This window comes from Dendropsophus ebraccatus, chromosome 6 (genome assembly GCF_027789765.1).
Source record: "Dendropsophus ebraccatus isolate aDenEbr1 chromosome 6, aDenEbr1.pat, whole genome shotgun sequence".
Classification (NCBI taxonomy): Eukaryota; Metazoa; Chordata; class Amphibia; order Anura; family Hylidae; genus Dendropsophus; species Dendropsophus ebraccatus.
The window spans coordinates 63,647,644-63,660,366 of NC_091459.1; the positions used below are offsets into that span (position 1 = coordinate 63,647,644).

General features: G+C 42.4%; 1 protein-coding gene across 1 annotated transcript in view; it reads left to right on the forward strand.

The window, feature by feature from the left end:
- Nucleotides 1–10,875, forward strand: part of OPA1 (OPA1 mitochondrial dynamin like GTPase) — a 106,918-nt gene extending 96,043 nt beyond the window's left edge. Inside the window, 2 exon segments of the mRNA XM_069975060.1 lie at nucleotides 9,909–9,982; nucleotides 10,080–10,875. Of these exon segments, the coding sequence (XP_069831161.1) occupies nucleotides 9,909–9,973 (65 nt within the window). The 3' untranslated portion in view covers nucleotides 9,974–9,982; nucleotides 10,080–10,875.
- Nucleotides 10,876–12,723: the final 1,848 nt, after the last annotated feature.

Consider the following 12,723-nt stretch of genomic DNA (forward strand, 5'->3'; position numbering starts at 1 on the left):
TGCTTGTGTTTGCTCTCCTTTTTTGTTGTTGATCTTAACCCCTTCATGAACAAAACTCATTCACTCAAGTAATGCTGCACTTTTATTGCTTCTCACCTTCTAAGAGCCATAATACTTTTTTTTCCACCTATAGGCTGGGTTCACACACAGTATATTTGAGGCTGTATTTGTGAGGCTGTATAGCAACCAAAACCAGGAGTGGATTGAAAACACAGAAAGGATCTGTTCACATAATGTTGTAATTGAGTGGATGGCTGTCATTTAATGGCAAATTTTTGCTGTTATTTTAAAACAACGGCTGTTATATTGAAATAATGGCAGTTATTTACCGTTATATGACGGCCATCCACTCAATTTCAACATTGTGTGAACAGAGCCTTTCTGTGTTTTCAATCCACTCCTGGTTTTGGTTGCTATGAGGACCTGACTTGAGGACCAAATACAGCCTGAAATATACGTAGTGTGAACCCAGCCATAGAGCTGTTTTGAGGCTTATTTTTTGCACCATGATCCACTTTACTACCTCTGTAAACATTGCTCATTCCAGAGCAAATATGCTACGTGTGGCTGTAACCTGAAGTAGAGCTTTACTTTAATTTAAGAAAGATGTGTCCATTCTTTGCTGACTCATTGGGTTGCCACAACCACGTGGAAGGCTTAGTATCTAACCATATTATTAATGACTGGGGTCAGCCCCTGGTCACAGTACATGCTACTAGTACTATAAAACTGCTCATTATGACATGTGACCAGCAACGGCCAGCTTGTGACTACTTTTTGAGACTGGATATAAAGAAAACTATTGTGATCTTCTTGGCTAGGGATTGTAAGCACAGGGTGTCAGCTGCCCAGGACCCTTTGACTCATTAACTTTCTAAAGTTAGACAGACGAGTTGTTTGTGAGTGGAGCATGCATGTAATAACATGCATGTATTCTGTCTGCTGTCTCTTTGCTCAGACCATCTCACTAACGTTAAAGGTCATTCCAGGCTTGACATCCTGTAGGCCGCACAACATGGAAAAGAAAAGCTATGGTAAAATTTGCAGCATTGCACAGTTAATGTTATTAAGGTTTCCATCCTCCCACCCTTATCTGTTGTTGTTCCGAGTGTCACTCTTTGCAAGATTCAATCACTATTCTTAAACTTTATTTGACTCTGTAAATGCCATTAAATACTGTGCTTGCTTGTAACCACCCCTCTGTCATTTAGCATGTCCTGTTTGCCATATATAACAAAATACGGCTTCCTGGCACACTTCCAGCTCCTTCCAGCCTGGATCTTACTGCCAACCTTCCAAAATGGACAGAAATTATGGGTAGCCCCTGTTTACCCCTGTGTTTTTTTATGGACAAACAATCAGCTCATCACATTTTTCTTTTTTTTTTTTTTCTTCTTAATTTTTTGGCCACAATAATGATTACCTTATGAATATGGTCTTAGTGCCCTTCCAAGTTTAAGCTGGTGGTCACTCCTGTTTTACAAATACCTTGTCTGTTTCTTCCTTGGTTCATAGCTGGTTTGTTCAAATGATCTGGTCAACCCAGTGACCAGGGAGTTTCCCCCATTTGGCACTTTGCAGAAGAAGTACTTCTTTTCCAGGCATACTTTTTCACTCACGTTTTGGCTCTTTTATCTGTCCCAAACCCAGGGGCAGATTATAATGTGGGTAGTTTGGGAGGACGTCTGGGGCCTGAGGCTTCAGGTGGCCCATGGCCATCCAAACCATCCACACTACCATGTGCCGCACTGCAGCGCTATGTTGCAGAAATGTAACACATCACTGGAGGATTCTCCGATCCTTTGCTTGGGACCCTGAATGATGTACTGCACTGCAGAGCAGTTCTCCTCAATTGGCTGTGAGGATGATAGCCGTTTCGGGAGAAATGCAGTGAGCATTTCTCTTCTTATATTTAGCTGTTTCAGCACATTGCTCATACAATTAAATAGCCAAGTGGCAGGAGGAGGCCTGTGCTCCCTGTCCTTTCACATGGTACTTCTGTGTAATGCCGGCAGAGCAGTGATTAGCTCTGCCTCCATTACACATTATCTGGACCAGACTAGAAGAGGCCGGAGCACAGCAGGAGCCTGGAGAGGTGAAATGATTACCTGGGGGCACACTAATATGGACTGTGTTCTCCAACCTGTGGCTCTCCAGACAGCAGAACTACAACCCCCATCATGTCCTTTTAACAGTCTGTGATTGGAGTTGTAGCCTTGCAGCCTGTGGGTCTCCAGGATGAAAAACTACAACCCCCCATTATGCCTTGCTGACAGTTCATTATGGGAGTTGTACTTTTGCAGCCTGTGGCTCTCCTGTGTGTTTATTCTGCCCCTGACTGCTTCTGATTTTTTTATTCTTTTCGGGGGGTATTTTGCACCAGGACCCACAAGCCTTTAGCTGCGCCTGTGGTAATATTTTCCTCTTGTATAATAGTATTTTGGTAATACTGGTATTTTGGGCTCTGTTTACTTTCTGGATCAGCTATCTTTTTTGCTTTCGCGTTTACAGCAAGTAAAACCATATGTCAAAACATCAACGGTGTCAAATGTCCCTTTTCACAGTCGGTTGTGCGGACAGCCTGGGGCTCAGGGTACATGTAATCTGTCCCTGCCAAAGCCCACAGACTTAAGCCCCTTTTACACAGGCCAGGTATCTGAAAATGCTCCTTTGGCCAGTAATCGGCTAGTGTGTGGTAACCCAGAATAGCCAGGTGGTATTAGCTAGGGCAGGTGGTGTACCTCTTTAGCTCTTGCCATGGGGACTGCGTGGTATGTGACCTACCTGTGTTCCTGACACACGCCCAGTGGGAGGAAACCCCTGCCCCCCTCTATGACGCGGCTCCATTGATTATAATAGAGGCGAGGGGTTTTCCTCCCACTGGGGGCGGGATGGCCCGCCTCAAGTGCTTGACCCCCAGCCCAGTGCCCATGAATAGAACAACGCCATATGCAAGAAGCGGGCCACCATTAAAAAAAAAAAAAAGTTCTGTGACACTGGCTTCACCGCGCTGGCATCATTCTTAAAGCGAATGTACCTGATAGTACATTATCACATTCCTGATCTTGCACGGTAAACGGCACAAAAAAACCGCCAAAGTGCAAAATTGTGCATTTTTTGTCACATCAAATCCAGAAAAATTGTAATAAAAAGTGATCATAAAGTCGCATATAAACAAGCAAGGTACCCATAGAAAGAACCAATCATGGTGCAAAAAATGACACCTAACACAGCCCCATAGATAAAAGCGTTATAAGGCTGGGAATAGAGCAATTTTAAACAAATTTAGTTTTCTCCTTTTTTTTTTCTTTTTTTTTTTTTTTTTAAAGGTTTTTAATTTTTTAAAAGCAGTCAGATAAAATAAAAGTCATATAAATTACAAATCATTGGAATTGTACCGACTTGAGGAACGTATATAACATGTCAGTTTTAACATAGGGCGAATGGCGTAAACACGAAACCCCCCAAAATGAAAACAAATTCCTTTTTTTTTTTTCAATTTCACCGCGCATATAATTTTCTTCTGGTTTCAAAGCAAACTTTATGGAAAAATTAAGTCTGTCATACAATTAGTGGCGCAAAAAATAAGGGCTCATGTGGGTCTGTAGGTGACAGAATGAGCTATTGCCTTTTAAACACGAGGAGGAAGAAACGAAAACGCAAAAACGAAAATTAGGCCGGTCCTGAAGAGGTTAAAAGCAAGGTGTATACTGGTCAATGCTGTGTCATTGCACAGCATTTTTCGGTTAGATCGTCACTCTGCTACTAGAGTCAGCTTGAGGAAGACTCTAGGAGCAGATCACCCGTGGGACAGAACAAGAGGTAAGTATGAGTCCCCTGGCTTTTAGGGAAAGTAATCAGAACCCCCGCAGTGTGTAGCTACTCCTGTCATTTATGCACTTAAATGCCGTGATGTACACACATTCCAGCTGCACAGGCCATCGGCAGTTAGAAAGTATATCTGTATGGCTAACGTGATTGGCTTATATACAGATAATTTACCAAAATAAATTGCCCACACATTTTCCCCACACCTTCTTTTACCACAACTTTGTACATGCAGACCAGTTTGCTAAGATTGGGAATGGGCAGAGAATAGAAGAGGATACCCAGACAGGAAATCCTTAGATGTGTGATTATTGAACTGGATCAATGTGTCATTACAGTTCCCTTACTACTTCTAACATGGGAAAGCAGTGGAAATACAGGGCTGACAGTCTTTGCTTATAGTTCCTCCTGTGTGCCAATGCCCTATACAGACAGGGACCCTGCACTTTAGCAGACAGTGAACAGAACACTTTCCCTATTAGTGCAAAAGTTTGATATGATATTAGAACAGTTTCCCAAACCAGACAACTCCTTGGATGCTTGATAGTGAAGCCCGGTCTCAGCCAAGGGAGCCAATTTGCAGTTGTCCCTTTTACCCATACTACCCACTACCATAAGTATTGAACAAACCTGAAGGATTGCCTTAGCAGTTATCTCTTGTGGGCAGACAATATAAACGGCCCTTATTTAAACGTACTTGGTGTTTCCCTGGAGTAGGCACTAAAGACACTGAGGACAAAAATATTTATAGCAATTTAAGAGCGGTGTGAGTGGTGTCTGCTGTAAAGATGGTAGAAAGCTTCTCTCCAGCACCTAGCCATGCTCAGACAATCTTGACCCCTATTCTTGTGGTTATAGCATGCATACTTCACACAAGGGAGCTTTGACTGCCCATTCACTCCCCATCTGTTGTACTTTACTTAGAGACCAGTAGATGCCCTCCCCTATATAAATCTTTCATTCCAGGTGATAAATAATCATCTGTCTCATTTGGGGCAGCCTGGGTGGTTTCTTTCTCTCTCATTTATTCTTAGGACCTACCTAGTTTTGGTTCTTAGGTTGGTAATGTTGTGGATAAGATATGACAGATAGCACAAAATAATACTTAATTTTATATTTTGTTTTGTTCTTAGCGCATTCTACACTTACATTTGCTAATTCAAGGGTTATTTATTATTATTATTATTATTACCATGTTTTAATTGTAGAATTTATTAACCCCTTTCCACAGCATACATTCTTTTTTTTTTTTTTACCTACAGTCGCCTTACAAGCGGTGTAACCTTTCTATTTTTCCATAGACTTAGCCATATGAGAGCTTATTTTATCAGGTCAAGTTGTACTTTTTATTGGTACCATTGTGGAATATGTATGACTTTTTAGATCTTCTTCTTTTTTTTTTTTTTTTTTTTTTTTTAACCATTATTTTGGAGGTGGGGGGACAAATTCAGAAATCCTATTTTTTTTAATTTATTAGTTTTTTTTATGGCGTTCATTGTGTGGTATAAATCTTGAAATGTTATTGTTCAGGTCGTAACGAACGTGGCAATAACTGTAATATACGACATGGAGAGAAAGGAACGGCTGCACATCCCATCTATGGCTGATACTAATGCCGCTAGTCCTATTTTAAAATTCAACACCAGGGTGTCTGTATATAATTTGATCAAACCATAATAGCCCACGTGCAGGTCCCCTGGTTTACACGGGTCCCTACGCTAACTCCACACCGTGTCGGTAAGTGACCGCCAACCCTGCAAAGCGTGCACATGCAGGGAAGGGAGGCCATGGAATGGCCCTGCACCCTAATGTCACAGGACCAAACCCAAAATGCCCCACCAGAACCCGGCTAGCACCACCGGCAGGGAAGGCCGCCCCAAACACAAGTATGAATAAGGTATTACACTCACCACTACTGCTCACACAGAATGGGGAAGGCATAAGATACTGACATGTGAGCACAGACATCCTGCTAATTTTGGTGATGTGGTTCTTATAAAGGAGTGCAAGCTGTTCAGAAAAGAGAGTACTGTAAAACACGACATGGAGAGAAAGGAACGCACATCCCATCTATGGCTGATACTAATGCCGCTAGGCCTATTTTAAAATTCAACACCAGGGTGTCTGTATATAATTTGATCAAACCATAATAGCCCCGTGTACCACGTGCAGGTCACTAGCGGCATTAGTGTCAGCCATAGATGGGATGTGCAGCCGTTCCTTTCTCTCCATGTTGTGCAATAACTGTAATATGCTGCACTAGTCATCTAATGCACTGTATTACAGTCTGCCTTGAGCCTGTGCTGTGATGGAGAATTCTCTGTTCTTGGTAGATACAGCAGGAGTCCGCAATTCCTTATTCTGTGCCTGCCTTAAAGGGGTAGTGCAGCGTTTGACATTTATTCACTAAATAACACACATTACAAAGTTATACAACTATGCTCAGCCAATCGCGGCAGAGCAGCTGATGATGCGGCAGAGGGGGGCTGCCTTGAGGGACGTCTGGAACGGTCCGGCCCCCAAAGATGACGTCGTCGACCCAAGATGGCGGCCGTGGTTGACAGCAAATACGTAAGTATAATGCACTACACTTCCGGGGTGGGGGGAACACAAGGAAGGGGGCCATTCACTTAAAAACACATATTACAAAGTTGTATAACTTTGTAATGTGTGTTATTTAGTGAATAAATGTTAAACGCCGCACTACCCCTTTAAAAAGGTGGTGGCCTAATATAAGGACCCTTAATGAACGCCATAAAAAGGCGTATCGGCGGTTAAAGGGAGTTGTCTTGTTTATAGTGCCAGATGATTTTGCAGGTGGGCATAGAGACGTGAGTTTCCAGACATTTGAACTATAGTCTGTAATATAGTCCAGAGCTTTCTACTAGTAGTTCTAAAGGTTCCTTTTGGTAAAACAATATTGTAGTTAAAGTGTCACTTCACAAAACTTTGACATGTCATAGAGACATGTAAAAAGTTTTGATTGGTACAGGTCTGATTGATCGAGCTGGGAAAAGATGTGCTGCAGCGTCACGTCATTAGTCGGACTTACAATAAAGCTCTATGGAGCCCGACTGATCATGTAACACAGAGTCGGGAGAGGACGTGCTGCTGCCTGTCTTCTACCCGCTCTATCTCCTGATCGGTACCAATCAAAACTTTTGACATGTCATTATGATATGTGAAAAGTTTTGTGAAGTGACAGTGACACTTTAAGCTGTTGCCAAACCAGGCCCAACAGTTAAAGTAGCTATCCAGGATTTGATAAACATGATTGCTTTCTCCTGGTAGCGTCTCTGGACACTAAAAGCTGGCAGACACAACAAACCTTCTTGCCATGGCTTGCATTGATGTGCCATTCTGGATAAGCTGCACTACCTGAGCCACTTGTGTGGGTTGTAGAGTCCATGCTACCACGAGTGTGAAAGTACCACCAACATTCAAAAGTGACCAAAACATCAGCCAGAAAGCATAGGTACTGAGAAGTGATCCGTGGTTATGTTGTGTTGTGTCTGACATCATGCAGAACTACTCCATTATTGAGTGTGTCTTGCTAATTGCATGTGAAATTGATCAGTCAGTGTTGCTTCCTAAGTAGACAGTTTGATCTCACAGATATTTGATTTACTTGGAGTTATAAAGTGTTTTTTTTTTTTTTTTTTTTTTTTTTGAGCAGTCTAGTTAGCTAAATCATCATGGCTAATGGTTTAACTCTTGTGGTGTGCACTACATGTCCCTGCACAGGCCAGCACTCCCCCCTCCCCTTTCGTAGATATCAGCACACCATGTACACTACCACAGAAATCTGTGAGATCCAGCCTTCTTACTACATATGTCTTTGAATGTAATTTTTTTGGCAGCAGTGACTATAGCAGATCTTTTTAAAGAGGAAGTAAAATAATTTTAAGATATCTTGTTGCCCAACAAAAGTTATGAGAATTACTAATAGACACTTACTATGGGAAACGCACCTATTGTGCATTTTCCCTGCATTTACTACAGCATGGCGTATTCAGGTTTCTATTAAGTTGGTGATGTCACGTCACATAAACTGCTGACTCCTGCTGCCCCAGTCTGTCCCACCACTGCAGCAGGAGCCGACAGTTTGTGACGTGACATCACCAACTTTACAGAGACCTGAACACGCCATGCTGTAGTAAGTGCAGAGAAAATGCACTACAAGTGTGTCTCCCATAAGTGTCTATTAGTAATTTTCATAACTTTTGTTGGGCAGTAACATATCTTAAAATTATTTTGCCTGGACTTTTCTTTTAAGATGAGCTCTGTGTGCTACTATTATCACTGTGGGAAGTATATTCAGTATTATCATATGAAATCTCTTTTAAGGAGTGATTAAAGTGTGGTACCATTGTCACACACCTTTATAGTACTAAATTTCATGCGTGGGTTTCAGAACTATTGCAATTCATCATGCCGCCAGTAAAAGATAAGCACTGGATGCTCCTTGTACCAGCCAGCTGCTGTTTGCTATCATGTGGGTGGTATCTATCTTCCTCTTTTAGCAATAAGACCTGGAACTTGTTCTTGTAGAGGACGTTTGCTCAGTAGTCTGTGTCGTTGTTCTTTTATCTACTAAAATGGTATTTTCTACTCTTTTTATCTTTTCTGTTTCTTCTATCCAAATAGCAGAAGTGATAAATAATTTTGAAGGAGCCTTGGCGGCTTTTTCTTCCCCCCCCCCCCCCCCCCCCCCTGTCACGTGTGTTTAGGTGTAGGAGTATTAAGCAATAGGTCAGCAAATATCTTTTCTGCCATTCATTTGGGAAGCAGAAAGGTGCAGGATGTACTACACACTGCAGAAGACCACTCATGGGGAGTTTGAGGGCATGAGCAAAGGGGCACTTTTTTTTTTTTTTTACACTAATGTTTGTATGTTCGAATATCAATTGATGCAGTCTCAGAAACATGGTGAGGCCAAACATTATAGTTGTTCTTGTTTTATTGATTTACACCAGTAAACTGCTGACAGCCACACCTGTATTCACCTATTGCCCAAATCAGAATAAAATACAAACAACTGTTTTATAAGTAAAATATATATTATTATGCTAAAGCTATTATACCACTTTTAACTTGCATATTCCCTTCTCCAAGTGCACAGTGTATTGTGGGAACTCTTGACATTAAAGCTGGTAAAGCTAAAACCTGGTTCACATATATCTGGCGATCCAGCATAGTTGCCAACTTGCTGCTTTTTTTTGTGGCTTTGCAGTCACACCAAAGGACAACTATGCTGAATTGCCCATAGATTCTGATCCTGATCCTGCACAGGCAGGATTAAATACATGATAAATGACCTATAGCATGTTGCAAGCCATTTCTCTTGAATTATGCTGCAGTCAGGTTCCTGTTATTTGTGTATATTTTAACTGTAAAGGGGTAACCTGGGCGCCTAAGTTAGTTTTTTCCATTAGACAGTCGAGTATTGTAGTTTGAATATTTTAACATATCTCATGGTTTTTAACTAAAATTAATTGTATATGGCCTTCATTCGATTTTACTGATATTCATTGATTGGAGAGAAAGTAAAGCATGACTGTAGCAAGAGGATTTCAATTTGGACTTGGGGCTCTTTATTCTTTGAGGTTTAATAATAGATTTTTTATATGTTTGATACTCAACCTCAATCTAAATCTTTAGGGTTACTCATTTTAGATTGACTGGTATGAATTTCCATCACTGATGTGGAGAATAAGGATATTATGTTAAAAGAGAAGTCAAGGATTAGTGATTGTTCATAGTCATCCATTCTGTAATGTAGAGGAACAGGTGCTGGTCAGAGATGTAATTTTAAGCGTTCAGTGTTGTTTTCTGCACGTTCAAGCCCCTTCAAGAAGCCTTTTTCTCTTCCAAAACGGTCTAATATTTTGGTTCACATATGATGAAATGTACTTGCGAGTGACCAGATCTAATTGTCCCTGTCTTCTGAGCAGCAGAGAATTATTATTCTAGACCTCAAGTACAATTCATAGAACGTTACATGCTGTCCACATATGCAAACATGTTTCTTAGAAAAGTATGTGAATCCTTCTACAATGTTTTCTTGTGTCTCTTGTTAGAAAAAGTACGAGAAATCCAGGAAAAACTTGAAGCGTTTATCGAAGCCCTTCATCAGGAGAAGTAGCTTGACTAGGTAACCAGTCCTTCACTGTTGCCACTTGTTTTATACATAATTTTTGTTATATTGTTGTATTTATGTGCCGTAAACTTATTAATAACTTTCCCTTTAGATTATGAATTTGAAGAAAAGAAACCTAAATCTTTGTATGAAATGAATTGCCAGCACTAAAGCAAGCTTCTGAAGCAATGTCTCCCGTATTAGACATAGCTCCAGGGTGAAGAAGGAAGACCCTGTCTCCAGTTTCTATTGTCTGGCTGCCTAAAGACATGTCAGGTGTTAATAGAAGTTTCCATTGAGGAGATATGTCTGCCGGTTGTTGCTATCCTGTGTTTGTGCTGTACTCTGATCACATTTTTACTCGGGCAAGAAATCTGGGGCATAACTCACATTTTATCATTTGTATATACATCTTAAGCACTATTTTCGGTTTTTCCCTTCCGTAATGCAAACTGCATGATAATGCTTTCATATAACATACCCTCAGCAGCCAACATAATGCTGTACTCAGAATGAATTGGAAGCTTTGGCTCTGCTGAGAGATTACATGTTCACATTAACTTATTGGGTACAGGGTTGTACTCCCCAGCACTTGTTTTATAGCCAGGACAAATTCAATGTGTTTAGGGCAACACTTGCCAAAGTACTTAAAAAGTGGATGTTTCTTTTTTTTCCCCCCTAGAGCACTTATGTCCTCTGTTACCAAAAAATCCATAACAAGCAGCTTATATTTTATTTTGAATGGGGTCCAAATGAAATATTGGATTTAATCATGTCACCGAACTTAAAAAATGAAAAGGGTAAAATATAACTTGTCATGAAATGTCATAGCAACTATCCCTTTAATACTGTTGCATTACAAGCTGCATTTCACACACCCTTACAATAAAGAGAAAAATGAAAATAAACTTTTTTCCTTTCTCAAGTTTGTACATATCTTGGATTCAAGGGTATGTGGGATTAGGCTTGTGATGTCTAGAGCACTTTATATGTTCTTTGTTTGTTTTTTACAACTTTGACACATCACATTTGTTTAATGTTTTTACATTAAATCCCAACATGTTTTAAATAGAGATGAGTAAGGCCCCATTCACACGTCCGTGTCAGTTTTTACTGTCAGAAAATCATGATCAGGAGGCCTCAAATGGCATCAGGAAAGTATCAGGATTTCCTGACAGTTATCCGTTTTTACCATCAGGAAAAGCCGTCAGGATTTCCTGATCAGAAGAAAAAATAGGACATGATGGGAGATGTAGTTCTGCAAACTGGATGGTCACAGCTTGCATAACTACAACTCCCATCATGTCCTGCTGACAGGTCATGATGGGAGTTGTACTTCTGCAACCTGGGTGATCACAGGCTGCAAAACTACAACTCCCATCATGACCTGACAGTAGGGCATGATGGGAATTGTACTTCTGCAAACTGGATGGCCACGGGCTGCAGAAGTACAACTCCCATCATGACCTGTCAGTAGGGCATGATGGGAGATGTAGTTCTGCAAACTGGATGGTCACAGCTTGCATAACTACAACTCCCATCATGCCCTGCTGACAGGTCATGATGGGAGTTGTACCTCTGCAACCTGGATGATCACAGGCTGCAGAACTACAACTCCCATCATGACCTGACAGTAGGGCATGATAGGAGTTGTACTTCTGCAACCTGGATGACCACAGGCTGCAGAAGTACAACTCCCATCATGACCTGACAGTAGGGCATGATGGGAGTTGTACTTCTGCAAACTGGATGGCCAAGGGCTGCAGAAGTACAACTCCCATCATGACCTGTCAGAAGGACATGATGGGAATTGTACCTCTGCAACCTGGGTGATCACAGGCTGCAGAACTACAACTCCCATCATGATCTGACTGTAGGGCATGATGGGAGTTGTAGTTATGCAAGCTGTGACCATCCAGGTTGCAGAAGTACAACTCCTATCATGCCCTACTGTCAGGTCATGATGGGAGTTGTAGTTCTGCAGCCTGTGATCACCCAGGTTGCAGAAGTACAACTCCATCATGACCTGACTGTAGGGCATGATCGGAGTTGTACTTCTGCAACCTGGATGACCACAGGCTGCAGAAGTACAACTCCCATCTGTAGGACATGGTGGGAGCCTTAGGACGGGGGTGATCTCACCTGCCTGGACTTGGGGTCGGCGCTGCAGGTCTTGGGGGCCGGATTCGTCGATGGCCGCTGCTGCTCCGGGGAGGGGGCGGGGGGGAGAGGGTCGTTGGTGCCGCTGAAGGTCCGGACCCGGGGGGTGGGTGCCGCTGAAGGTCCGGACCCGGAGGGGGGGGGGGGGGGCATCTGCTGAAGGTGCGGGAGGGGGGGGGGGGTGCCGCTGAAGACCGGGGAGGGGGGGGGCATCCGCTGAAGGTCCGGGGGGGGGGGGTGTTTGCCGCTGAAGGTCCGGGCTGTGCTGAGAGGCTCTCACTTATCCGGAATCACGGGCAGTTTCCTGATGCACATCAGGAAAGTGCCCGTGATTCCGGCGCTCCCATAGACTTCTATGGGGGCGTCCGGGCCGGAATTCCGGACAAAAATAGGACATGTCCTATTTTTTCCGGATCAATTTTCCGGAACGGACACCCTTCCGGAAAAATCCGGAAGGGTGTCCGTGACCAATTAAAGTCTATGGGTCCGGAAATCCGTCCGTCAGATGGTTTTTCCGGACGTGTGAAGGGGGCCTAAAACTACGGTTTCACAAAACACAGAAAGCTCAGCATGTTAGTCATGGGCTGTATCCATGC